General features: G+C 50.8%; 1 protein-coding gene across 3 annotated transcripts in view; it reads right to left on the reverse strand.

Annotated features, from left to right (window-relative positions):
- Positions 1-24,737, reverse strand: part of ANKS6 (ankyrin repeat and sterile alpha motif domain containing 6) — a 63,212-nt gene extending 38,475 nt beyond the window's left edge. For all 3 annotated transcript variants that reach the window (XM_047768020.1, XM_047768019.1, XM_047768021.1), the window contains exons 1-9: positions 24,373-24,737; positions 15,891-16,387; positions 11,014-11,058; positions 9,850-10,054; positions 8,777-8,883; positions 6,656-6,804; positions 5,194-5,392; positions 4,383-4,432; positions 980-1,183 (exon numbers count right to left, since the gene is read on the reverse strand). In XM_047768020.1, coding sequence (XP_047623976.1) covers positions 980-1,183; positions 4,383-4,432; positions 5,194-5,392; positions 6,656-6,804; positions 8,777-8,883; positions 9,850-10,054; positions 11,014-11,058; positions 15,891-16,387; positions 24,373-24,728 — 1,812 coding nt within the window. In that variant the 5' untranslated portion in view covers positions 24,729-24,737. The remainder of the gene's footprint in view (positions 1-979; positions 1,184-4,382; positions 4,433-5,193; positions 5,393-6,655; positions 6,805-8,776; positions 8,884-9,849; positions 10,055-11,013; positions 11,059-15,890; positions 16,388-24,372) is intronic.

The following is a 24,737-nucleotide window of genomic DNA, read 5'->3' on the forward strand; positions in this document are numbered from 1 at the left end:
TGCCTCCACTGGCACATCCTTGCCCGCAGTGCTCAGCCTGCTGGGAGGCCCCCAAGGGATGGCAGTTCACAGCTACCTGCTGACAACCCGACTGACCCTGAGCTCAGGCTGAGCCCCTGTGACACCATTTCCTGTGGGTCACCCACCTCCTCCCACGTGGTGGACTAACAGAGAGCTGCTCCATCCATTTCGAGCATCTCCAGGTGCCAGGTGCTAAATGTCCCACTAGTGATTTGCCCTGTGACAGCTCGGGGAGGCAACAGTAAGCTCCAGGTCAGGCCCGTCTCACAGACAGAGAGGGCAGCCCTGAGTTTCTCTCCAATCACTCAACACAGAGCCGCAGGGTCAGCTCCCACATCCTGTCCTCAGTTTGCCCATTTCCTGTATCTACATTGTCTATAGTCCCACACATAAGGAGATCAGCTCCCACCTCGAGAGGGAATACCTCAGTACATGACAGAGACACACTGAGGGCCACCAAGTCAGAAACCACTGTGGTCAAAAGGGCAGAAGTCACACTCTTTCTGGTTGCAAGAAAACACAAGTGGCACATACAGTTGCCTCCCAGTGTTTGAGCTTGGACCTGGACCTGTGCAATAATGTATGAGAGGCCAAGAACCTGGTTTCTGGTCCCAGCATCCCCGCCCCCACCCAGCTGGGTGAACTTCAGCAAATGACTTCTCTTCTCTGGGCCCAGTTTCCTCATCTAGGAAAGGGAAGCTTGGATTAGATCAGGTCTTCAAACTGTGTTTCTTGGAGCTCGAGGGAGAGGGGCTCCCATTTTCATTTCATTCACTCCAACATTTTAATCTCTTCACATATTAAGTTCCTTTCTAGGGTTTCATTGGACAAAAGAATATCACTCATTTAAAAGAAAATAAAAAGCTTCAACTCCTCTAGATTAGTGGGTCTGCCTACAGCACATCACGACATCAGTGAGCAGTGAGTGACATCAAAGCGTGTCAGGTGGACAACTTACGGTGTCTGTGTTCCCACTGCCCACGGGCTGGCCCCTGCTGGCTCTCTGGGGCAGCACAGTCTTCATGGGGTCTGCCTTCCCATTGTGACATATCCGGGACCGATCCGAGCTCCACAGCTCAAAGCTGGAAGGGGGTAAGAAAGGGGGGATGACTGCCTTCAGCTTGTCGCTCGGGAGTCTGGTGAAGGGGGCTCCATTTCGAAGCTGAAAGAGACAGGCTGTGGGTTAGGCAAGCCTCGGGTGGGCTCCCAGCTCTGGAAGGAAGACTCCAGGCTTCCCCTGCTTCTCAGAGAAGGGCAGCACCACCTATCCCTCCACCCAAGCCAGAAACCCACATGGTGTCCCCAGGTCTCCTCCCAGCAACCAAGCAAAACCCATGTCTGCTCTGCTCCCACTCCCAGCTTCTCTTGGGTCTGTCCACAGCAGCAAGACCAGAACCGGGGCAAGGGTGGGGGAGCCGTGGGGAAGTGAGAGGTGTTGGGTGTGCTGTGATGGGGCAGCACAGGGGAGGGGCCACCCTCGCTGCAGATGAAGAGGGCATCCTGGGGGAGGGGCTCCTAAACTGAGCCCAAAGGCCAATGCGAGCTGGTCTAGAGAGGATGGGGGGAAGGGCAATGCAGACTGAGGGAAGAGAAGGTGGAAAAACCTAGAGACAAGAGGAGCAGGACCAGGGTACAGAACTGTAAGGAGACTGCTGGGACCAGAGCTGGCAGTCTCAGGACAAGGTGCAGGGGATGAGGGGCCGGTAGCCCTAGGCTGGCTCCTCCGTGAGCCCAGCCAACGCTCCCACCCTCTATCCCACCACCTCCTTCCTACTCCAGCCGCACCTCCCACTGCTGACATTTTTAACTGCTATTTAATTTTAAGTTCTGAAAATGTGATTTGGGGTCAGTATAAAATTCACACAATGATGACTGGCGAATAGACCAGGAAAAGCTTTCACACAGTCAATGCTAACTTTAATTAAGAAAAGACAGTAAACTTGGTGCCAGATGGTGCTTTGCAGGGAAGGGCATCCTACAGCTAAACCTGCCTCGGGAGCCAGGCAGGCGGGCATCTCCGCAAGGATGGCTGCAAACGCCCACTCAGCAGAGCACCCTGGCCATTCTCCATCTGCCAAGGGCAGGTGGGCACACTGGTGCCCTCTACAGGGCATGAGACAGGCGAGCACCCAGGTGGGAGGGTGGGCATCCTGGGTTCCCCCCCTGCCTCTGTCTTGCTTTTCTGAGAGCCCATGAATAAATGCTGTCCCCTCTGGACCTCAACAACATCGTCTGCATAAGGATATTCATCAGAGCTGTAAAATAATGAAAAGCAAGGAACCCCACAGTCCGGCAGGTCAGTCCTGGATGAAGCGATGAGGGCAAAGTCCCATGATGGAATGCTGCATCATGCTGCCAGTGAATGTGATGTGGCCAGAGAGTGTCTCTGACACAGAAAAGATGGGCCTGACACATTGTTAATGCATCCCAGTTCAGCACAAATGGTGACGATAACACAGCCTGACCTGGCATGACTGTCGGAGATATTAAATGAGTGCCTATATGTGAAGCGCTGCAAATGCTTACTGAGCATTTGACGGGTACAGACTTAATGCTGTGTTAAGTATTTATTACATATAATATGGTATCATATTCACAGATGTGAAGAATAGTTAGGAAAAATACTCCTAAGACATATGCCACAAAATGTCAATCATTGATGTGTGATCAATAGCGATTTTATTTTTCTTTATATTTTACTGCATCTTCCAAAACTTCCATAACAGCATTTCTGTCTTCATACTGATGGTAATCATTACTATTTAGTGATATTATCAAATGTCAGGTGATACAAGTCCCAGTTGCTGTGCAGACACTGATTTTCACCCACTGCATGGCAGCGGGGCAGAGCGGGTGGCAGCAGGACAGAGCCGGCAGATCCCAGTCAGGGCTCCGAGGGTTGCCGGGGCAGCTTAGTCCTTCTCCAGGGGCACCTCTACTCCCTTTTCCTCTCCTACACTGCCCTCTCCTGGCCAACCTCTAGACTAGGGCCTCAGCTAAAGGGACGTGAGTCCAACTCCAACCCACAGACTCTCATTTCAGAGGTGAGAAACAAAGCCCAGAGAGGCAATGCAACACGTTCAAGGTCACACAGCAGATCAAAGACAGCCGTCCTTCTGGGCCAGGCACGGTGTTAAGAACTTCCCGGGGATGACCTCATTTAAAAACCACAACCATGAGGAGTTCTCATTGTGGCTCAGTGGATTCAGAACTCAACTAATATCCATGAGGATGTGGGTTCAATCCCTGGCCTTGCTCAGTGGGTTAAGGATTCAGTGTTGCCGTAGCTGTGGTGTAGGTTGCAGATGTGGCTTGGATCTGGTGTTGGTGTTGCTGTGGCTGTGGCGGAGGCTGGCAGCTGCAGCTCCAATTCAACTCCTAGCCTGGGAACCTCCATATGCCTCAGGTGCAACCCTAAAAAGAAAACACAGCCACACCCAACCATGAGGGACAGCATCCCCTAAGTGAGAGAAGTCCAGCTTCCACTCAATATCCATCTTCTACATCTTCCTCCACAGACACATCTAATATTTAGATGAGCACATGACCATTTGGAACAAAGAATTCATTTCCTAGTATCCTGTGCAATATGAGAATGCACCTTGTGACTACATTCTGACCCATTTAATGTAAGCAAAAATTATGTGTGAGTTTCCAGGACGTTTCTTTAAAGACACCTATCACGTGCCCATGGTCCCCTCTTCTCCCCTCATCTTTCCTGCCAGCTGGAATGAGGCGGTAAATGGACAGCGCTCGGACAGCCATCCTGGACCAAGAAGTGACCTTGGTAGTAGAAGCCATGCCTGGGAGACCAACAGGTAAAAGGAACATAGGTCCCTACCTCCACGGAACAATGAACCAACCTGTCTCGAACTTCACTTGAGAGAAATATGATGCTATCATATTTATGCCAGTTATTTGGGGATTTGCCATTACTCACAGCCGAACCTAATCCTGATACATCTCTAACTTACAGAGGAGGACACTGAGGCCTCTCTCAGGCTGGAAACACACCCTCCTCTCTGACTCCTCATCCCTTGGCTCTTCACAACCAAAATGGTGAGTCCGATATCACCCATCAATTCCTACCCCTCCCAGGCCCTGGCCTCAGTGCTGCCGCCCTGAGAGCAAGATCGGGGCTTACCTCTGGCTGCTAAACACCAGCACAGCCTCACCCACAGTTTGGGGCTGGCATCTCTTCTGATCCTCTGTTCAGAGATGTACCTATTGTTACCCCTTGTGATATCGATCCCATCTGTAACCACCACAAAGAAAGACGAACACCCACCTCCCTCCTTATAAATCAATCCCCTAACGATTCAGAGAGACCTGAAATGCTTTTAGAAAAGCACAGCACTCACCATGGTTGTCAATAATACATCTTCCTTTTCTCCTCTGGTGCTCCCAGGACCTGAGAAACAAATGGAAGTTTCTTGAAATGACCTCCCCGCAACGAGTTCATGGCATCAGGATGAGAGACTAGGTCGGCCTTCATCCTGGAAAACCAACTCTCCTGAGTGATTAAATATTAAATAAAAATTGGTGTTCAATATCCGAAGAAAAGGAAAGCATTTAAAAGGTACCATAGAGTGTGTTTTCAGCTTTTCCGTCAACCACTGTCATGCTGGGTCAGACAATGGTATGCCCGGCTCAATAGTCTGTCTCAAACAGTGATGCCAAAGGATCGAGTCGGGGTGTAGGCAGTCGGCCTGTTAGAAGGGATCTGAACTAGTCAATTTCCCAATCAGTGTGGGAATCTCCTTCAGCGCCCCGGCAAAGTCAACCAGTCTGTTGAATACCTCCCGTGGTACGGTGCTCACTACCCCAACTTCAGCCCAGGAACTCACTCTACTTCAAATCATGTTGGTGCCAGACCAATCACCTCTGGTGGAAAACCACCTATGAAAGCAAGAGTGAGGGAGTGACTGGCCAGTGGTCTCTCAACAGGGCACATGGGACAGGAAACGGGGACTCTTGCTACTAGCTTCCCCGTCTTACCACAGTGACAGTCATTATGTCCCTTATCTCTTTTTCATAGACCAGCCACTCTGCCCCAGTGTCACATTCCAGCATCATCTCACTTCTGGCATCAGCCCAGGACGTAGGATCAAAGGCAGAGGATGAGGGTGAAGAGGTTCTGCAAATTCTGCCACACATGCAACTTTTTCTCACCATTGTCTTTGGTCATGGGGGCCACATCGGGGAGCCCAGAGCGGCTCATCTTGTCGGGGGGTGGGGCCCTCATTGTGGAGTCCAGTGCTGGCTCTGGCTCATCACAGAAAGGCAATGGCTGGTTGCTGGACAGCCCACGGGGTAGTGTCTGCATCAGCTTGAGCTTCCGGAACCGATTGGACATTCGGTTCCACCAGGACTGTCAAGGGAGTGGAGAGTAGAGGTCACGCCCTGAGAAGCCCTACCCCAGGGACAGTGACCACTCCTCCCATGCCCCCCGGGCCCACTGTAGGCATTACCAGTCGACCACAGGACCCTTTCCCCAAAGCCATGGTTCTCTCTAAAGCCTTCCTGACCAGCCCTTAGGGGGCCTTTCCGTAGGCTGGAGGTGGCGGTGAACCCTACTTGCTCACCCTCTTCTTATCAACCTTATGGCATAGCTGGACAAACAGAGACCCAGGGGTGACGACTTGCTTGAAGTCTTACAGTGAAACAGGGACAGACAGATGGGCACAGAAGCAAAGCCTTAACATCTCTCACTGCATAACCCCCCCTCCCCAAGCCAGCAACAACATGAGAGGAGTCAGGGTGTCCACAGCAAGGCCTGAGCCATTTGCTCCTGCAGCTGAAGCCTCCCCACCTAGAGAGAGGACAGATGCTGCCCCCAGGATATCTTTATAACCCCCAACCCCCGAGAGCTCAGAGGTGACTGGCACAGTACCAAAGGGAGGCTGTGAGGTCCTGGCCCATGAGATGGCAGTGAGGGCAGGGATGAAGGGAGCTGTTCAAACAACACTGCAAGGAAAGCTCCAGGGAGTGAATGACACACATGAGAAGACTGGCAAGTCAACAGATCTGAGAAGGTGCTGGAACCCCAGACAGGACGGGGGGAAAAATAATTTTGATTTCCAACAAGCAGAACTGGACTGGGAAGATGAGATATTCAAAGAGAAATAAGCAACTGGAGCTTGGTTTTGAGGTTTCTAGGAAGAAGCTGATGGGGGCCTGTGGACCGCAGAGAGACCCTAGAAAGGTGCAATCAACAAATACTTTCCATACTAAAGCACAGGCCACAGACAGACGGTCTGGAAGGAGAGATGGTCAAGTCTGGCCAGCTCGGCCCTACGTCGCAAAGTAAATTTTAAATTCCCTACATTTCTAAATTGAGTCTCTGCATCAAAATCTGGGTTTCGAGCTTTTCCTGGAAAAGATGGGAAGATGTGGCAACGTGGACCCACACACTCACAAAGCAGCCACTACTGCCTCTAAGTGGATATGATCATCCGAGTTCTCCCTGGTCCCCGCCATCCCCTCCTGCTCACCTCCAGCTCACTTCCTGCCACCTTCCAGGCTCCCCACCCTGGCCTAACCAGTCCTGGGTAACAAAGAAGCGATAAGCATCTCTCCCCAGCACCCATACTGGCCTGGCTCTCTGATGCCCATGAAGACAAGAAAAGGAAACCTTAAGTCCGCCTTTGTCATCAGGCAGCACTGGGACACTCCAGGGCTGTCGGACCTTCGAGTGGGGTAGGGGTGGCGGGTGGCTGGGCCGGCCTTTGTCTTTATTCACCTGCATGCAGACAGATGCCAGCAGTCGAACAAGTTCCGTGTCTATGGACACAAAAGGCAGCGTTTTACCTGCAAATATGTCTGTCGGGCCCTGGGGTGGGGGCCCAGGATGACCCCCCCCCCGCACCTCAGCCTTAGAACGCAGCCCTGCAGCTCCAGAGCATTTGTGACTGCAGGATCAAGGTGGCCTGCCTCTCCACTAGCTCTTCAAAAGGTGACAAAGAAGCCTGCAGGGCTTAACTCAACTAGAAATAAAAACCAGAAGCTCTGTTCTACCAGGAAGGCAGAGAGGTGGCTTTTTTTTTTTAAGTATAGGCTTTAGAGCCACAGGGCCAAGGTTCAAGTTCCGCCTCTGCTCCTCCCTGGCTGTGTAACTGTGGGTAAATTATGGGGTGACATCAGTATCCACCATATAAAGGTACCTGGAGGATATGGGGAAATTCCTAACATACAGTAAATACTTATAAAGGGTAAAGTAGTATTAGTTATTACCAACGAGGCTACTGAAAAAAGCAACAAATAGGATTGAAGAGAAAATACTATAAGGAGTTCCCATCATGGCTCAGTGGTGACAAAACCAACTAGTACCCATGAGGATGCGGGTTCGATCCCCGGCCTTGCTCAGTGGGTTAAGGATCCAGCACTGCCATGAGCTGTGGTGAGGGTCGCAGATGTGGCTCTGGTCCTGCATTGTTGTGGCTGTGTCGTAGGCTGGCAGCTACATCTCCGATGAGACCTCTAGCCTGGGAACTTCCATTTGCCGCGGGTGCAGCCCTAAAAAGACAAAAAAACCTAAAACTATAAACTTTTAATATGCTTGTTTCTTGACGGCTATTCCTTTTTTTTTCTCTCCAAGTGTTCAATAATAAACATGTGCTTCTTTGAAAACTTTAGGCAGCAATTTCATTTGAAAACCTGCTGGGAAAAAAAATCCATTGGGACAGCTTGTTTTACTGGGAAAGGGCAGGGGAATGAAGGGGTGGGGCGGAAGAGACACAGTTTGTGGCAGAAGACGAGTTTGTCAGAAGGAAGCCTGTGTGCCATGTAGCCGGGAAACCCCGGGAGACTGATTCCGAAGGACGTGAACTCCAGATACGCGAGGAGTGAGATCACTGACTTGAGTGGAGGGCCCCACCTCTCCAGCAGGGATCAAGTCGCTTGCCAGGCGCCAGGCACCACAGTCCACAAGACGACGTGAGGCTCTGCTTCCCTCACACGCTCTGTGAGGAGGGATCAGAACCAGCATGTATCTGTGGGGCCTGCAGGTGGGGTGGGGGTAAGGGTGGCAGCTAGAGGTTGGCCTGCCACGCCTGTAGCAGAGAGAGGCAGGAGGACCTCCACGTGCAACTGTGGAAGTCAGGTCCTCCCCATTCCACCAGCAGGTTAGGATCTGGCTCAGGGCCCAGAGCCTATGGGTCAGGAGAGCCTCGCAGCTTCTCCATCTCTGAGCTGAAACTTGGGTCACAAGAAGGATGACAGATAAGAGAGACCCTGCCCTCTGAGCTGACTAATTGGAAGCCTCAGGTCCCAGAGGAGGGCCTGTCACAGTGGAGGAGGGTCTGAGGAAAGCAGCAGGTGCCAGCCGGGGGCTGATAATGGGGACACCTCCAGCCCAGGACTGTTGCCCCAGAGCCTCCACCTACACAGTTAAGCCAAGAGGATCAGTGTTTTGTCTGATTCTGCTCATGAGAGGGGCCTGTTTCTTCTCTCTGGCTGGGAAGGAGATACCGTTCTAGGCTTTGTGTGGACTGCCAAGGCAGATGAGGCTCATGGGCCCTCCATCCTGGAGACTCCCAGAAGGCTGGAGCTGGGCGAGGACTCAGGAACCACCTGGTCCCAGCACCACCCTCCTTTGGACAAGCAAAGACTCGCCTGAAGTGTGTGATGAACTCTGGGGGCTAGAGAGTGGCTTCCCCCTTGAATAAGCAAGTGCTTAAAACACAGGTGATTATTTCGATGCTCGGCCAGAGAACCCAAACCTGGCAGGTTTAAAACTTTTCTTGAACCAACCCACCAGGATCACTCAGCAGCATCACTAGGTCAAATGCCGTGTACCCGTTTTTTGCACGAAGAGTGACATCAGCCCCTTGGTTCAGCAGATATTTGACAATCTCCTTATTCCTGGGGAGGAAAGAAAAATTCAGCGTGAGACCTACTACAAAGGAAAGCCTGACTTTGCTCCTGGGCAACAAGAGCAGCGGCTTTAACTACAGGAACATCTCTACACATAAGAGGGCACGGAAAACTGTCTTGTTCCCTACTCCCGAGGCAGCCGTGACGGAAATCAAAGCCTGAGTGCTCCTTCCATAAAGAAAATGAAAAGCAAAGGCACTAGCCCCGAGGACTACACAGAGGTAACTGCACCCCCCCCCCCAAAAAAAAATCAAGACCCCTGCAGCTCAAACATGAAGCCTCCTGCAGGCCAGGGTGTTCAATATGGAAACCTGAGGCTCATCAAATGAGCGAATAAAGCACTTTAAGAGGACAGAGGAAAGTGCTCTGATCTCCTGAAGTAGGGCAAGAAAGGAGTCAGCCCACCTATCAGATGCAAGGCTGTGTGCACATCCCTGCCTCTCAGTCAGCCCACCTCAAGGAGGAGGCGTCCAGGAGGGCAGAGAGATGAGTGGATGAGAAGGGATTCAGAAGCACCACTGGATGTCTATTCGAAATGAGAGTTAGGACAAGTCTCACCATTGGACATCGTTTCTGAGAAGCCAGTGGTGTGAACGGCCAGCATTCACTTTTAATAGGGGTAGCGTGGGGGCCTCTATGTATCAATGCGAACTTCCAAAAGAACCCACCTCTCTGCTCGACTGAAACCAACCTACAGAAACTTATCTTTCAGCTGCTTGGTTTTTTGTGGCCACTGGGGAAATTCTGTGCCAAGATTACAGGAAATCTGGACACGAAGCATAGGAATGCAAGACTGACCGAGCTTGTGCAGCTTTAGTCTTTTTTGCAAGGCTCAATGTCTTCACAAGCATGGGGCTTATCTGCAACATCTCAGGGTCAGAAACCCACCAGGAGCCCCATCACAGCCCAGGGCATCCTCAGGCTCCCCGCTGAGAAAGTGGAGCTGGCACTGACCCGTGGTAGGTGGCCTGCATGAGTGCTGTCCAGCCGTGCACGCTGTCCTGCTTGTCCACGTCAGCATGCCTCTCCACCAGTAGCTGCACCAGAGGCAGCTGCCCCATGACAGCTGCCAACATCAGGGGGGTCGCACCATCTCCATTGACCAGATTCACATGGTTGGGGTCTTCGTCGGCAATCTCCTTGACCAGCTGGAAGTTTCCTGCAAATGGAAGCAGGAGTCCCAGGGATCTATGGGCCTGGCACTGCAGGATTATTTACTCAGTGGTTTCATGTAACAAATATGCTAAGCCTGCCTCTGCACTGGGCTGCTGGGTATTGCAGGGGCTACAAAGATGAGTCAGAAGTAGTCCCTAATCTCAAATCCTTCAGTCTAGGCGGGATGGAGGTAAGCACACAAAGAGCCTTACTGAAAGAGAACAGTGTTGGAGTTCCCATCATGGTGCAGTAGAAACAAATCCGACTAGGAACCATGAGGTTGCAGGTTCAATCCTTGGCCCCGCTCAGTGGGTTAAGGATCCAGGGTTGCTGTGAGCTGTGGTATAGGTCACAGATGTGGCTTGGATCTGATGTTGCTGTGGCTGTGGTGTAGGTTGGTAACTGTAGCTCTGATTCGACCCCCTAGCCTGGGAACCTCCATATGCCATGGGTGCAGCCCCAAAATAAAGCAAAAAAAAAAAAAAAGACAGGAGTGAGGAGTGTTCATTGCTGTCGTAAGAGAATAGATGAAGGAGACAGATGAAGGGCAATGCACATGGAGGACAGCTCAGGTCTCCCTGGGAGGAGAGGATCAGGGTGGGCTTCCTGGAAGTAGGGGTCTATCTCAAGAGAGGAAATTACAGGCTAAAGAGCCCTTCGTTACAAAGAGCGTGGAGTGGGGAGGTGGGCACTCAGGCCACCTTAGCGATAATTAAGACCCAAGGCATAGCCCACAGGGTTTAGCTGCCCTGAGAGAGCAGCCTGGAATCTGTGTGTAAAGCAGCATAACTGCCAGCTGCCAGGGTATGGACCTCCCCAGGTGAAACTACAGTCAGGAAACAACAAAATGTCTATTTCTTTCTGAAATACTCTGGGTGGCCTTGAAAACGACTATAAACATGAGGTTGGGAGAACATACCACTATATTCCCAAATATCCAAAAAGATTTTCTAAAGCACTTACCCATTTTCAATGCATGGAAAATATCAGGTCGCCTTTTCTCCTCATCTAGGTAAACAAAGATTTTAAAAGTTAACCACGGAAAGATTTAATATAACAGAAAAGTCACAAGGGTGTAACAACCCAGCCTAGCTTTAAAAATAATATACTTTTCAAAAAGAGTCTAATCAGAGACCTGTGTAATGGGTGAGTGACTTCAGCAGCCCTTTGGGAAGGGTTATTGTCCAAGTGTCTGAAAACATTTTGGAGACAGACCGTGGGAGGTCACTTGGCCAAGAAAACATGAACGAGCAGACCATTTTCCGATCCGACACCTCATAAAAGAGTCATTTTTAGGCATTCCAAACATTGGGATAGCCTTTCTCAGACATAATGGAAAAGCAAAGTCTTGGAAAAATCTGGATTCCTATGAAGCTTTTAAAAAGAAACAATGACTCTGCAATTCTAAAAACTAAATTACAACCATGAAGTAATTCCAGAGAGGAGGACCCCTGAAGCACTAAGCCCAGAGGTGGTCACGGTCAATGTTAATACCTGCTTTCCTTCCCAAATAAGCAGCTGGCTGAATGATTCTGAAAGTCACCCCTGCTCCAGAGTTGCACACGCAGATCCCTGCAGACGACTGCCCACCTGTGGCTTCGAGCTGGGCCTTGTTGCACCCACTCCATGCAAGCCCCTCCCTCATGTGCTCTGTCACCTTTGTCCAAGCTTATGCTAGTGGGTACCCTGCTCCTTCCTGTCAGGAAACAGACATCTTCATGCCCCGTCCCCATGCTCGAGCCTGGCTAACTCCTGGGGATGGAGCGGCTGCAGGAAGAAACCTGTGACTCTGGGCCAAATCCCTGGTCCTGAGCAGCCCCCTCTGGCAGCTGGGAGGAAGCGGCAACAGGGCCCAAGGAGCACTGAGTCTGGAGACAGGGTGTCTGAATCTGAATGAACGTTCCCAGAATGATCTGTCTCCTTATCATTGATGTGGGGACAATACGCTAACATGGGTTTCACATGGTGGTTGCAGACACAGATAGTATAGATGGGAAAATGCTTCACAAAGTCTTAGGTTCTATCCAAAGAGAAATTTTTGTTATCTTTCCTAGTGACCAGCACCCACCCCAGAACAGGTACTAGTTAACTCCAGGGCTTTTACAGGGAAGTATAGACAGGGCCATGGAACCAAGTGTCGAATTTTGCCTTTGGAATACTACTAAGAAATGAATCCCATTGTGGCTCAGCAGGTTATGAACACAACTTGTATCCATGAGGATGTGAGTTCGATCCCTGGCCTTAATCAGTCGGCTAAGGATCCAGTACTGTTGTAAGGTGTGGCACAGGTTGCAGATGTGGCTCAGATCAGTATTGCTGAGACTGTGGCGTAGGCCGGCAGCTGCAGCTCCGATTCCACCCCTAGCCTGGGAACTTTCATATGCTATGGATGCAACCATAAGAAAGAAAGAAAGGAAGGAAGGAAGGAAGGAAGGAAGGAAGGAAGGGAGAAATGATTCTGCATCTTGGCTTTTAAAAGTATGTCTTGTTCCTTTAAATGTTGGAGAGTCTGATGTGCTGTGGGCCAGGGCCTTCACAAGTTGAGACCCTTTGACAAAAAAGTGTGTCATCTGGCCTTAGTGGTGGTTGCTAAGCAACCATCTGCCAAGGAATCACTGACAGTCTAGCCTGACCCCAGGAGGCAGTGGCAGCTGAGCCTGATGTCCAGTGACCCTGGGCTGTTCCCTTCCTCACTCGGGGTTCCAGTTTTTGCATCACCATCAGAGCAGCTCCCAGGACCTTGCCAAGGCCAAAGGAACAACCACAGTGGGGGTGAGGAGGGTGTCACAATGAATTATGGCTTCAAGGGCTCCCTGTCCTGCAGCTAATGCAAGGAAGAGAGCTGGGGGTCTCCAAGGCCCCAGTTGGGCAAGGATTTCCTGGAATCTCACAAAAAGAGCTGGGGGCTAATGCTGTTATTTAATAATCTGTCATTACCAGTAACGCAGCCTTGGCCCCTGCTGCTGTCCTACCCGAAGGCTCTCCTCTGAGAGCCTGTGTGGAGCACTCCCTCAGCTCCTGCAAGTCAGCTGAACTTGCACCTCCTCTAGGCGGCCACCCAGCCACCCCACTTCACAACGTTGCCTGCACCCCGCTAACTGCACACTCCCAAACCCACCACCTCACCCCCGTTTGTTTTCTTCCTCACTGTGGTACTTACCACCTCCCATACTATGTAATTTATTTTCTTTAATATGCTTATTTCCTGTTTCTTATCTGTCTCCCATACAAGAGGCCAAGGTGCCCAAGGGCAGAGATTGGGGCTGATTTGTGATGGTGCCCAGAATGGTGCCTGGTACATAGCAGGCCCTCAGCAAATACTTGCAGGAGAACAGAATGAATGAATCATCAGTCAAAACACATCACGATAACTTCCATTCCCGGAGTGCTATCTAGGTGCCTGGCACCGGGGTGTGCCTTTTTACAAGCATTATCTTACTCTTGCTCATAGAAAGTGTATTTTTTATGGCTGTTTTATGAAAGGACACTGAAGTCCTTTCATAAAACTGAAGTCGTTGTACAGGTACAACGAACACACCAAAGCCACCCAGCCACAAAGTGGAAAAGCTGAGCCTCAAACCAGGGTCTGCTTGATGGCAAAGTCTGCTCGGAACTGGGACCCAGTCCTATCAAATACGACGACAATAGCGACAGGGGTGACAGCAGCAGCCAGCATCTCTCAAGTACTTCCTCTGAGCTGGAGTGACCTCACTTGATCCTCACAGCAGTCCTATGAGGCAGGGGGTACTCCCACCCCCCACTTATGGATTACAACATGGAAGTTTGGTAAACGTGGGAAGCTGGCTCAAGGTCCCTTGGCTGGCATGGTCAAGGTGGGGCTGATTCAGATAGACGGTGACCTTGGATATGCCCACCATGGGGTCTGCACCTCCGCACCTTGAGGCGATGAGGGAATCGCCTTCCCAGGGTGCTGTGCATTCCCTAAGGAGGCACATGGGGAGCCAAGACCCCAGGATCCTAGCCGGGGAATCTGAGGAAGGACGAAACGAGCAGTACAAGCGGCAGAGCTTGGTGGCCACGGGCGGGGTGCAAGTCGCAGACCATCCACTTTTAGGACAGAGGCCTTGAGCAATCTCAAAACCCTCCCGAGCCTGCTCTCCCTCACCTGCAATGTGAATGAACCCCCAGGAGTGCAAGGTAAGCGTCTGTGTGCTGGGTGTGTGGGCACAGTCTGGACGTGAGAAGGTAGGTCTTCCTAATCTCAGCCACAAAGACAAAGGCACAAACCAAAGCCTTTAAAGGAAGGCAGCAGCCATGCATCAGGACAAATACTATCTGAGCCTGGTGCCCTAATTTCTAACTGCAGTTCTTCCCCAGGACCTAACACTGAATGGCTGCATCCTGGGCTGAGGGCTCACACACCAGAGGCCAGCTTATTTTTTGCTCATGGCCCCCTGGTAGTTGTCATTAACCCCATTTTACACAAAGGCAAAGGAAGGCTCAGAAAGAGTTACAAGCATGCCCACCTCCCGGAGGCCCTACCAGTGCTAGAACTGGACAATCACATCCCAGTGCCCTGCCCACAGAATCCTTTGCCTTCTGAGGGTCACTCAGCTTCTAACTGGTGTGTGGCCTGTGACCAGCCTCTATTCCTCTCTGGACCTCACTTTCCCAGTCTGCACCAGGTGGGAGGTTTCCCAGCTTCAGAAAGGTTTTCCAAAACTTCTTTTTCTTTTCTGTTGCAGTGTCCTCTTCATTTTCACCATTCCTCTGTCGTTACAGGGTTTTTCAAAAACATATTTATTTCAGGGTTGTTCCGGCCAAAGAGCTTATTTTTAATGAGCAATTCCCAAATTTGCAGCATCTTTTGAATGATGGGACTTTTCCTTAATGGCCAGTTGAATTTTTTTTTTTTAATTGAAGTGTAGCTGATTAACAATGTGATTGACAGGACTATTGCATATTCTTTGGATGGTATCAAACTTTTCTACACTTTCTTTTTCACCAATTTGTCTGAAGACCCTTTCTCCCAATGTTTACCTTTCAGCCCTAGAAGCTCACAGGCTACAGCCCAGCCGCTGCCATCAGACCCATCACAGACAGAGGGTAGCGAGGCTGTGTCTGGCTTTGCATTTCATGGTTCTACTGCACAGGATGAACTAGAGGTCTTGAAACATGATAGTGTCCTGTGGCAGATTTGCTAAGGATTGTTTAGACATGCCTTTAAATGCCAGAAAGATGGCAAAAAAAAAAAAAAGAAACAGGACACACTAATATGTGTTGAAAAACTTCAAAAGTGGGCTGAATTTTATGTGAATTAGTCTCTGGGGACTGGTCATTGGCAGCTGAGGTTGGGCACACTTTTGAAGACCAGGGGTTGGCAAACTGCCGTCCTGGGCCAAAGCTGCCCCTATGCCTGTTTTTAGAATTAGAGTTTTCCTGGAAAACAGCCCCACCCACTCACTGACATATCACGTAGGCTGCTTTCACTCTAGCAGAACTAAGTTGTTACAACCGAAACTGTATGGCCCACAGAGCCTAATATATTTATTAACTGGTTCTTTACGGAAGAAGTTTGCTGACCCCATTCTAGAAGAATCCCAGAAGCGCCTATGCCAGAATCATCTGGTTAGGGAGGCGGCCTTGCTCTGCAGGTTTCCAGGCTCTTCTGAGAGCTACCACATCACTCTCTGGAGGGTGGGCCAGGAACCTACATGTAGCAAACACCCTACATGGTTCTCACACATGGTACATCCTGCAGGCGACTCTGATTTCTGCACACCATACTGTTTGGGCAACCCTTAGCTTTTGCCATTTAAACAGAATTTGGGGTCCTCTGGGAGGCCATGGTGGGGTGGGTGGTGGTGGAGCAGCCTGACCTGTCTTGGGCCTGACGGTAGTCAGTGGGTCCAGGTAGTCCACGAGGTCCCTGTGCCTGCGGTCAAGTGCCACCTCGAAGGCGGTCTTCTCCAGCACGCTGAGGTGGTCAGGGTTGGCCCCCTTCTCCACCAGCTGCTGAGCCATGCCAAGCCTCCCGATGAGGGCTGTCAGCATCAGTGGGCTCCAGCCCACAGTCCGGGCCGCGTGGTTGGGGTCTGCACCCCATTCTATGAGCAGACGCACCACAGCCTCATGTCCATGCTGGATGGCAGCCATCAGGGCCGTGATGCCCAGCAACTCGTCCCTGCTGTCCCCCACCTGCTCGCCTAAGGGTTTGTGATGGTCCACGAAGGCACCGGCTTCCAGGAGCAGCTTCACCACGCCCAGGTGGCCACCTCGAGAGGCCACGGTGAGCACACTGGCCCCCAGCCGGTTCTGGGCATTGACATCAGCCCCATGATCCAAAAGGAGGTGTGCCACGCTCACGTGCCCAAATCTGCCAGGAAGATGGAGAAGTAGTGACACTCAACATGGGACAGTGATAAGGACACAGCTCATGTAATTATTTAATCACAAATTGTTAAATTATTATTGAATCATTAATTCTTAAAGTTGTAATAGCTGCTTATAATAAAAGGCCTTCTCCTGGTGCCAGGCACTGTGCTGGCCCTGCATATACACCATCACAAAGGCAAGACACTGCCCCATCTAGGTTCGAATCCAGCTCTGCCATCCACTAGCTGTATGACCAGGAGAAGGAACTTTAGCTTCTTCGTGCCTTCATTTCCTCACGCCCCAAACGGGGATATGATTACATCTACTTCAAGAACTGTGAAAGATTGAGTTAATATATATACAAACATATAATCTACATAAAGCAGCTAGAACAGTGCTTGGCCAAAGGAAGCACCACAGACATGCTAAGCATTATAATTGTAATTATTAAACATTTTACATTACACAATGCGCCAAGGTCACCCAGCTGGTGAGGGCGGGGCCAGGGTCAGAACCCAGGTCTGTTTGAATCCCGCTGCCCTTCTGCGTTCCCCCTCACCACACTGCTTCTCCCAGCGCAGCGAGTTCATGTGATTTTGCTTCAGAGCCTGGTAAGCTGCCTCTCTGCCTGGGCTCTGCTTCCCCACCGCAGGGCCCGCGTCTGACTCATGTCTCCCCTCCCCGCCCCCAAACACACATGCACAGAAGGTCCTTCCGAGATGAGAGAGCCGACCCCATGCCAAGAGGTGTGGCGAAGCTGTGGTCAGCAGAGGCGGACTGGGGCAGCTCCTGCCAGAGACCTACTGCCACCTGCTGGCTGGAATGTCCCTTGCCAGCGGCTGAGGATCCGGCCTGGGCCAGACTCCCCAGGGAGGCGTGAGCTGCAGCCCTGCTGAGACGCTGGGGAGACAGACAGACACCCACCAAATCTAATGCCAGGAAGGGGAAAAACAGATGCCTCTTCCCAACAAAATCTCTTCCGTCTTCTGCCGCCAGAGGGCAGAAGAATTCCGTTTTGCAGCGTTTTGCCTGGGCACACTCTTTCTGGGCTCAGAGGTAGAAGGAGCCTTGGACTAAAAGGAAAGAACGACAAGAGAGGGGCCGGCGGTGCCAGGTTTGACAAAACCAGAATGCCTGCGCAACATCAGCATCTGCGAGGCAGCTTTTGCAATGACTCTATGTGGCGCTCCTCTCCTTTCCGGAAGTGGGTTTTGTCCCTCATCGAAGCCCAGGGCCTCCCTCCTCCCCGTAGAGGCAGAGCCAAGGCTGAACTCTGGTCTGAACTTACAAATACCTTCTGGGACGTGAACCTGAACCGCACTGGGTCACTCAGCCGGTGGAGCTGAGAGAGGGAGAGCTTGGTGAACGGGCTTCCTCAGCTGCAGCGGGACTGGGCTGGACAAGCCTCTTCTCCGAAAGTGGACAGAACGCAAGTCGGACTGAAATAAACTCGAAGGCAGAGAACGGAAACCCCAGCGTCTCTCTGCCCATCCTCCACAATGAGACTCCCCAAACCTACATCTCATGGCTGCTCCCCCACTTCCCACTGCCCCAGAAAGGCCTGCTGACTTTGCCAACCTCATTTCCTCCCAAGTCCCCAGCTGTACTCCGGCCACACTCACCTGCACTCACCAGTTACACTCCTCTCATGCCTCTGCCATCCTGCAGCTCTGACTAGAGTCCTCTCCTGTCCCCGTCTACCAAGCACACCCTTTATCCTGCTGCAGGACTCAGATCTTAGCTCCTCTGAGCAGCTTCCAGGCCCACCCCCCGCCCCTCATCCGTTCAGGGGCCCCTCACTTGAGCAACCACAACCCGCTGTCCTCACTCCAAGTGATGTAGAGAGCCTTCCCTCTATACGGTCTTCCTATTAGACTGGACACTTTCCAAGGACAAGGCCCACAGCAGAAGCTCAGTAAATTCTGCCACAGGAATTAGTGAATGAATTAGCATAACCCAGCAGAGGAAGATCCAGACACAGGTAACGGACCTGGCTGAAGAACTGGTATATCCTCCGCTGGAGTAGAGAACTTTAAAAATTTAGTCATCAAGCCTGAGATAAAATCTAGCATAATCCCTGACAGCAGTTAACAAGGTACAGACATGTTTTTATCCAGTGGATCTTAATCCGCCCTGAGATTAACCGATAATGCCTATTCCACAGGTGAGGAAACTGAAGATTAAAATGGAAAGCAATAATGCAGGGCCTCTCGGTTTGGAAGTGATAGAGTCAAAACTTGAGCCTAGACCCTAACATCCCCAACCCCAGTTCTTCAAGTACAACAAACTCACAGAGGAGAAAAAGGGCTGAATTTGAGCAAACATGCAAACATCTCGAATGCTTTCCGAATTCATGAATAGCTCAAGAGGTCATTCAATTAGGCTGAAAATATAATAGGATTCAGTGAAGGCTGAGATAATTTTGTGGATGCTAAGATTCTAACAGGTAATTACTGAAGATAGGGGAGCTCAGGGCTTTCCGAGCAGCTGCTAAGATTACCAATTAATTTCAGCAATTAACACCTGTGTTGAAAGACCTGGCACGCACTCTGCTCTCAGAGCACTGGGCTGAGAGGCCAGCTCTGCCACGCTGGCAGGCAGAGAAGTGAAGGGCAGGAGAAGGAAAGTAAGGAAGCCAAGGGTGAAGTTAGAGCCAAAGAAAACAAGGCAACTTGAACCTTTAGCAGTTGGCAAATTTTCAGAGTGGCATATTTGTGGCCAACACCAAGAGGAAAACAGTCAGCTACAAGATTCATGGCAGGGGCACAGTCTCTGGAGCCACCTGTCTTGGTGTGAATCTCATTCTGCCACTCACTAGCTGTGTGGCCTTGGACAAGTGACTCAACTGCTCGGAGCCTCAGTTCTTCGTCTGTAAAATAGGAAATGAGTTCTATTGCCTTCCCCGAGGTTTTGTGTAGCTTTAGTGAGTTAATTCATTTGAAGCACTTAACACAGTGCCTGACACCAAGTAAGCGCTTGATAAGGTTATCACTTTAAGAATAGGGGAAAAAATGTGAATGTAACCATTTCTGATGGTAAAACATCTGCAAGAGACAAAACTGCAGTCTGGGCACAGGGCCTCTGATGACTCTGCTCTCTGTGTTCCAGAGTCATGGGCTCTGGAACACAGAGAGCTGGGTGAGAAATAGATGCTCCCATCACTGAAATTGACCGCTTGGGAGCCCATCTTGTGGTTCTTACCCTGAGGTGTATCTAGAGTCAAAGAGGAAAAGCACAAGACTGGACTGTGGTGGCACACAGCCGTGGGGCTGGCTGTCCTGATCCAAGGAGCAGATGGACTATGTATCCTTTTTTTTTTTTAGAGCTGCACCCACGGCATATGGAGGTTCCCAGGCTGGGTGTCGAATCGGAGCTATAGCTGCCGGCCTACGCCACAGCCACAGCAACTTGGGATCAGAGCTGCGTCTGCAGCCTACACTACAGCTCACTGCAACGCCAGATCCTTAACCCACTGAGCGAGGCCAGGGATCGAACCCGCAACCTCATGGTTCCTAGTCGGATTCGTTAACCACTGAGGCATGATGGGAACTCCCGGACTGTGTATCCTTTAGGAAGTCTCCCTACATATTATTCCTCAACAGGGAGCTGTTGATATGGATTAGCCAACAGAAAGCTCGAGCACAACCCAGCAGAGACAAAGGTGCCATCCGAGTACAGATGGTCGGCATCACAAAACGAAGGGCTAGGCTCAGTTAAAGGTTGAGAGTTATCCTCCCTTGGGACTGTCACATTCTACCATATCCTCAGAGCAGAAAATGAGAAAGTATGTCCTAGCTAATGCTCCCAAAACAGCTTCTGTAAGATCAACGGAGGGATAAGGATGAATGTCATTGGTCCAGAACATCTCGATTTACAAGTGACAAAGTCAGGACACTTGAACCACAAATTCCAGCTCTATCAAGTTGTAGAGAAGAGGGAAAGTCCTCTAAAAAGTGTTAAAGCATTTATCAGCAAAGTTTGGGTTAATTTTTCTGAGGCTCCTACTCCATCAAGGTTAACAGAAATTAGGAGTTCCCCTTGTGGCTCCTAATACACTGGGTGTTAAGAACCTGACTAGTACGCATGAAGGTGGAAATTCCATCCCTGGCCTCGTTCAATGGGTTAAGGATCCCTTGTCACCGTGAGCTGTGGTGTAGGTTGCAGACACAGCTTGGATCCTGCATTGCTGTGGTTGTGGCGTAGGCTGGAAGCTGTAGCTCAGATTCAAGCCCCTAGCCTGAGAACTTCCATATGCCACAAATGCGGGCCTAAAAAGGAAAAAAAAATAGTTAACAGAAATTAGACATTAATTAGAGGGCTGTGACCATCCTGCAGAACTTGGTTAACAGCAGAAAGCGGTCATCAGAGACGTCCTGAAGCATAGTGGGTGCTACAGACACACATCTCCCTCAGCAAGGACTCCACCCCCACTCCAAGTGGGCATTCCAAGGTGAGGCGAAACCAGTGGCTCCCAAACCTCCCATGTGAGAGAATCTCTGAGCAACCTCCTGTCACACAGAGTCCCTGTGCCTCCCCAGGTCCTCTGAATCACAATGCCAGAAAGGGAACTCAGGAATCTGATTTGGAAAAGTGATCCCACTGATTCCGATGTGTGGCCAGGTTTGAGTGCCACAGACAAAGGCAACCAGCTATAACGAGGGTGGTGGGCATGACTGCAGAGGCCTGCCCAGGGCTGATAGCCCAGTGGATGAGAAGATGTCATGGCAGGCTTCCCAGAAGAAGCCAAGCTGGGAGGAAGAGGAAGCCTTCACAAGGAGGAGAAGGAGCTTCCTATATGTGGTTATGGTGAGGGCTCTCCACTCGGACTGCCCAAAGCTGCTGACCTGTATGCTCATGAATCGATTTTGTTATCGCAAATCCTCATCTGTAAAGTTAAATTCTTGGCACATAGTAAATGCTCAATTAATGGTGACTTAAAAAACAAAAAACACGCAGGGAGGAGTTCCTGCAGTGGCTCAGTTGTTAACAAATCCGACTAGGAACCACGAGGTTTTGGGTTCAATCCCTGGCCCTCGCTCAGTGGGTTAAGGATCCGGTGTTGCTGTGAGCTTTGGTGTAGGTCGCAGATGTGGGTCAGATCCCGTGTTGCTGTGGCTCTGGTGTAGGCCGGCAGCTACAGCTCTGATAAGACCCCTAGCCTGGGAACCTCCATATGCCGAGGGTGCAGCCCTGGAAAAAACAAGAAGCCCCCCCCCCCCAAAAAAAAAAGAGAGAGAGGGTATGGCAGAGACAGGTACTAGGCTGAGGAGTTACATGGCATTTTAAAGCCTGGAAGAGTGGATGGGGCCACTAAACAGGGAACGTCAGAAAAAAGGCCCATAGCCCAAAAGGCGTTATGGCCACTCCAGACTGCTCCAGACAAGAAATCATACATCTTAAGACAAAGAGTCCCAACACACAGTGCATAAAACACTGCATTACTGCCCATGGTGAATGGGCAAACCATGTATTAACAACTGGTGTGCGTTCCCCAAGTGTGTTTATAGACATAAATACCTCAATGGCTAAGGAATAAACAAACTACACTATCACCCCATAGATGAAATACCACATGGCAGTTGAAAACAACATGTTTGAAAATAATGCAGAATAAAAATTTTCTAACTTGGAAAGGAACTCAGAACTAAAATATTATCAGGTCACAATGAGAAGCTTCTGAGTGAAAATGTTGTGATTTCAATGCTTTTTAGAAAAACAAATGGCTCATACATATGGAAAGATGTTTACTTCACTCATTTTAACAAATGTAAATCACAGCCACACTGAGATATTTTTCACTCATCAGACACAAAAACCCAAAAGTTTGATAATATACTCTGTTTGGAGTTCCCGTTGTGGCACAGTGGAAACGAATCCAACTAGGAACCATGAGGTTGCGGGTTTGTTCCCTGGCCTTGTGGGTTTGTTCCCTGGCCTTGTGGGTTAAGCACCTGGCATTGCCTTGAGCTGTGGTGTGGGTTGCAGCTGTAGCTCCGATTAGACCCCTAACCTGGGAACCTCCATATGCCATGGGTGCAGCCCTGAAAAGACAAAAGACCAAGCAGCTCAGATCTGGGGTGAATGTGGCTGTGGTGTAGGCCAGCAGCTGTAGCTCCGATTAGACCCCTAGCCGGGGAACCTCCATATGCCATGGATGCAGCCCTGAAAAGACAAAAGACCAAAAAAATATATGTGTGTGTGTGTGTGTGTGTGTGTGTGTGTATACACTCTGTTGGCGAGGCTGCAGAAAAACAGGTATTCACACTGCTGCTGTGAGGTTGAACTGGTGCCACTACCATGGTCAGCAGAATAACAGACTCCCCAAAGACGTCCACATCCTAATCCCCAGAACCTATAAATATATTGGGTTCTCTGGCAAAGGGGAAAGAAATTAAGGTTGCAGGTAGAATTATGGTTGCTAAGCAGCTGACCTTGAGATGGGGAGATAATCCAGGCGGGCTCAGTGGAATCACCATGGTCCTTTAAATGTGGAAGCGGGGGGGCAGAAGGGTCAGAAGATGTGATGACAGAGCCCAGGTCAGAGTGATGTGATTGCTGCTGACTTTGTGGTAATTTGTTACAGCAGCCATAGGAAGCTCATACACCTATACGGAAAGCAGTTCGGCAATATCCATCAAAATATCCTCCATTCCCTCCTTGGGGAATTTCTCCAAGTAACTGGGTGGGACCAAAGTAGATGGCGGACAAGAGTGAGAGACCTCACTGTATACCAGAGATTCTCTTTCTTTCTTCCTTCCTTCTTTCTTTCTTTCCTTTTTTTAGGGCCATGAGTACGGCCTATGGAAGTTCCCAGGCTAGGGGTCGAATCTAGCTGCAGGTGCTGGCCTATGCCACAGCCACAGAAATGCCAGATCTGAGCCATGTCTGTGACCCACACCACAGCTCGCAGCAACGCTGGATCCTTAACCCACTGAGGTGGGTCAGGGATCAAACCCATGTCCTCATGGGTTTGTTTCCACTGAGCCACAACAGGAACTCCTCTTCCAGAGATTCTTCATATCAGAGCTTCAAGTCCCGTTCATCCTACTTCCTGAGTACATCTCAAACTCATCTCTTTGTTCTCCCACTGCTGTTCTCTGCTCTGGTCCAGGCCACCACCACCTCTTTCAGGATTGTTGCAATCCCCTCCTAACCGAGCTTTGTGACTCTAGCCCACCCCTCACACTGCAGTGAAAGTGATCTTTCCAAACATGAATCTGATTCTGATACTTGTTCTGCCTAGAACCTTCCATTTCTCCCCAAAGACCTTAGGATACATCTTCCTCAGCCTGCCACCAAGCATATGCCTCTTTCTCTCCAAAGAGGGCTTAGCACCCACTATTTCCAACCCCTCCCAGCCATAACATCATTCTAGCAATCCTACCAATGCCTATTTCACTTTGACTTCCAAACCTTTGCAGGAGCTTCCTGTCACCCAATTCCCACCTTCTACTTCTTCTATCCTGGTCAATTCTTAAGCATTCTCAGATCTCGGCTTAAATACATACATCTTCTTACGAGAAACCTTCCCCCATCTCCCGAACTTGGGTCTGCTACTCCCAGAGTTCCCGAACTTTCCCATCAAGCCTGTTCCTTTGCCTGGCCTGCCCAGTGACATATGAGCTGTTTGCTCCGGTGGGGACTTAACCTGGGTCCCGCCGCATCTCCAACGCCAAGCTAGAGCGGATAGGAAACCCTCGTTGCAAAAAGGGATGAATGAACATCTCTAAGGTTCTGAGTCTCTAAGATTCTATTCACAGTCTCCAGATTCTATTTTGAAAGGCCGATGTTTCTAAGATGCTGATTATACGGTATAAAAAAGTGCGTCCTCTTCGCCTATCCCAAGCTGCTCAAAGTTTACTATTCCAACTCTCTCGAACCAGTCCTTCACTCTTCACCTTCCCGGCAGATCCCGCTGCCTGGGCCCGCTAGTGCCCCCGGGCCGCTGGACACCACCCCGGGCCCCAGGAGCCCCGGACTCCTCACCTGGCTGCCTGCATGAGCGCGCTCCAGCCGTAGTGGTTGCGGCTGTTGACCGAGGCGCCGCGACGCAGCAGGAAGCGCACCAGCTGCTCGTGGCCCCCGGCCGCTGCGAACTGCAGCGCAGTGTTGCCCGCCTCGTCCGAGCAGTCCACCGGCACTGGCGCTCCGGCCGCCGCTGCCGCCGCCCCGGGCCCGGCCGCCTCGGCCCCCGCCGGTTCCGCGCCCGCCTCAGGCTCCGCACCGCGCTCTGTCGGTTCCGCCGCTCCCGGCTCCAGCAGTCGCCGCGCCGTCTCGGTGTCGCCCTGATCGCAGGCGCGCAGCAGCAGTTGGAAGGCCGGGGGCAGACCGCCCTCGCCCATCGCGGCCCG

The sequence above is a fragment of the Phacochoerus africanus genome, chromosome 2 (assembly GCF_016906955.1).
Source record: "Phacochoerus africanus isolate WHEZ1 chromosome 2, ROS_Pafr_v1, whole genome shotgun sequence".
NCBI classification, from domain to species: domain Eukaryota; kingdom Metazoa; phylum Chordata; class Mammalia; order Artiodactyla; family Suidae; genus Phacochoerus; species Phacochoerus africanus.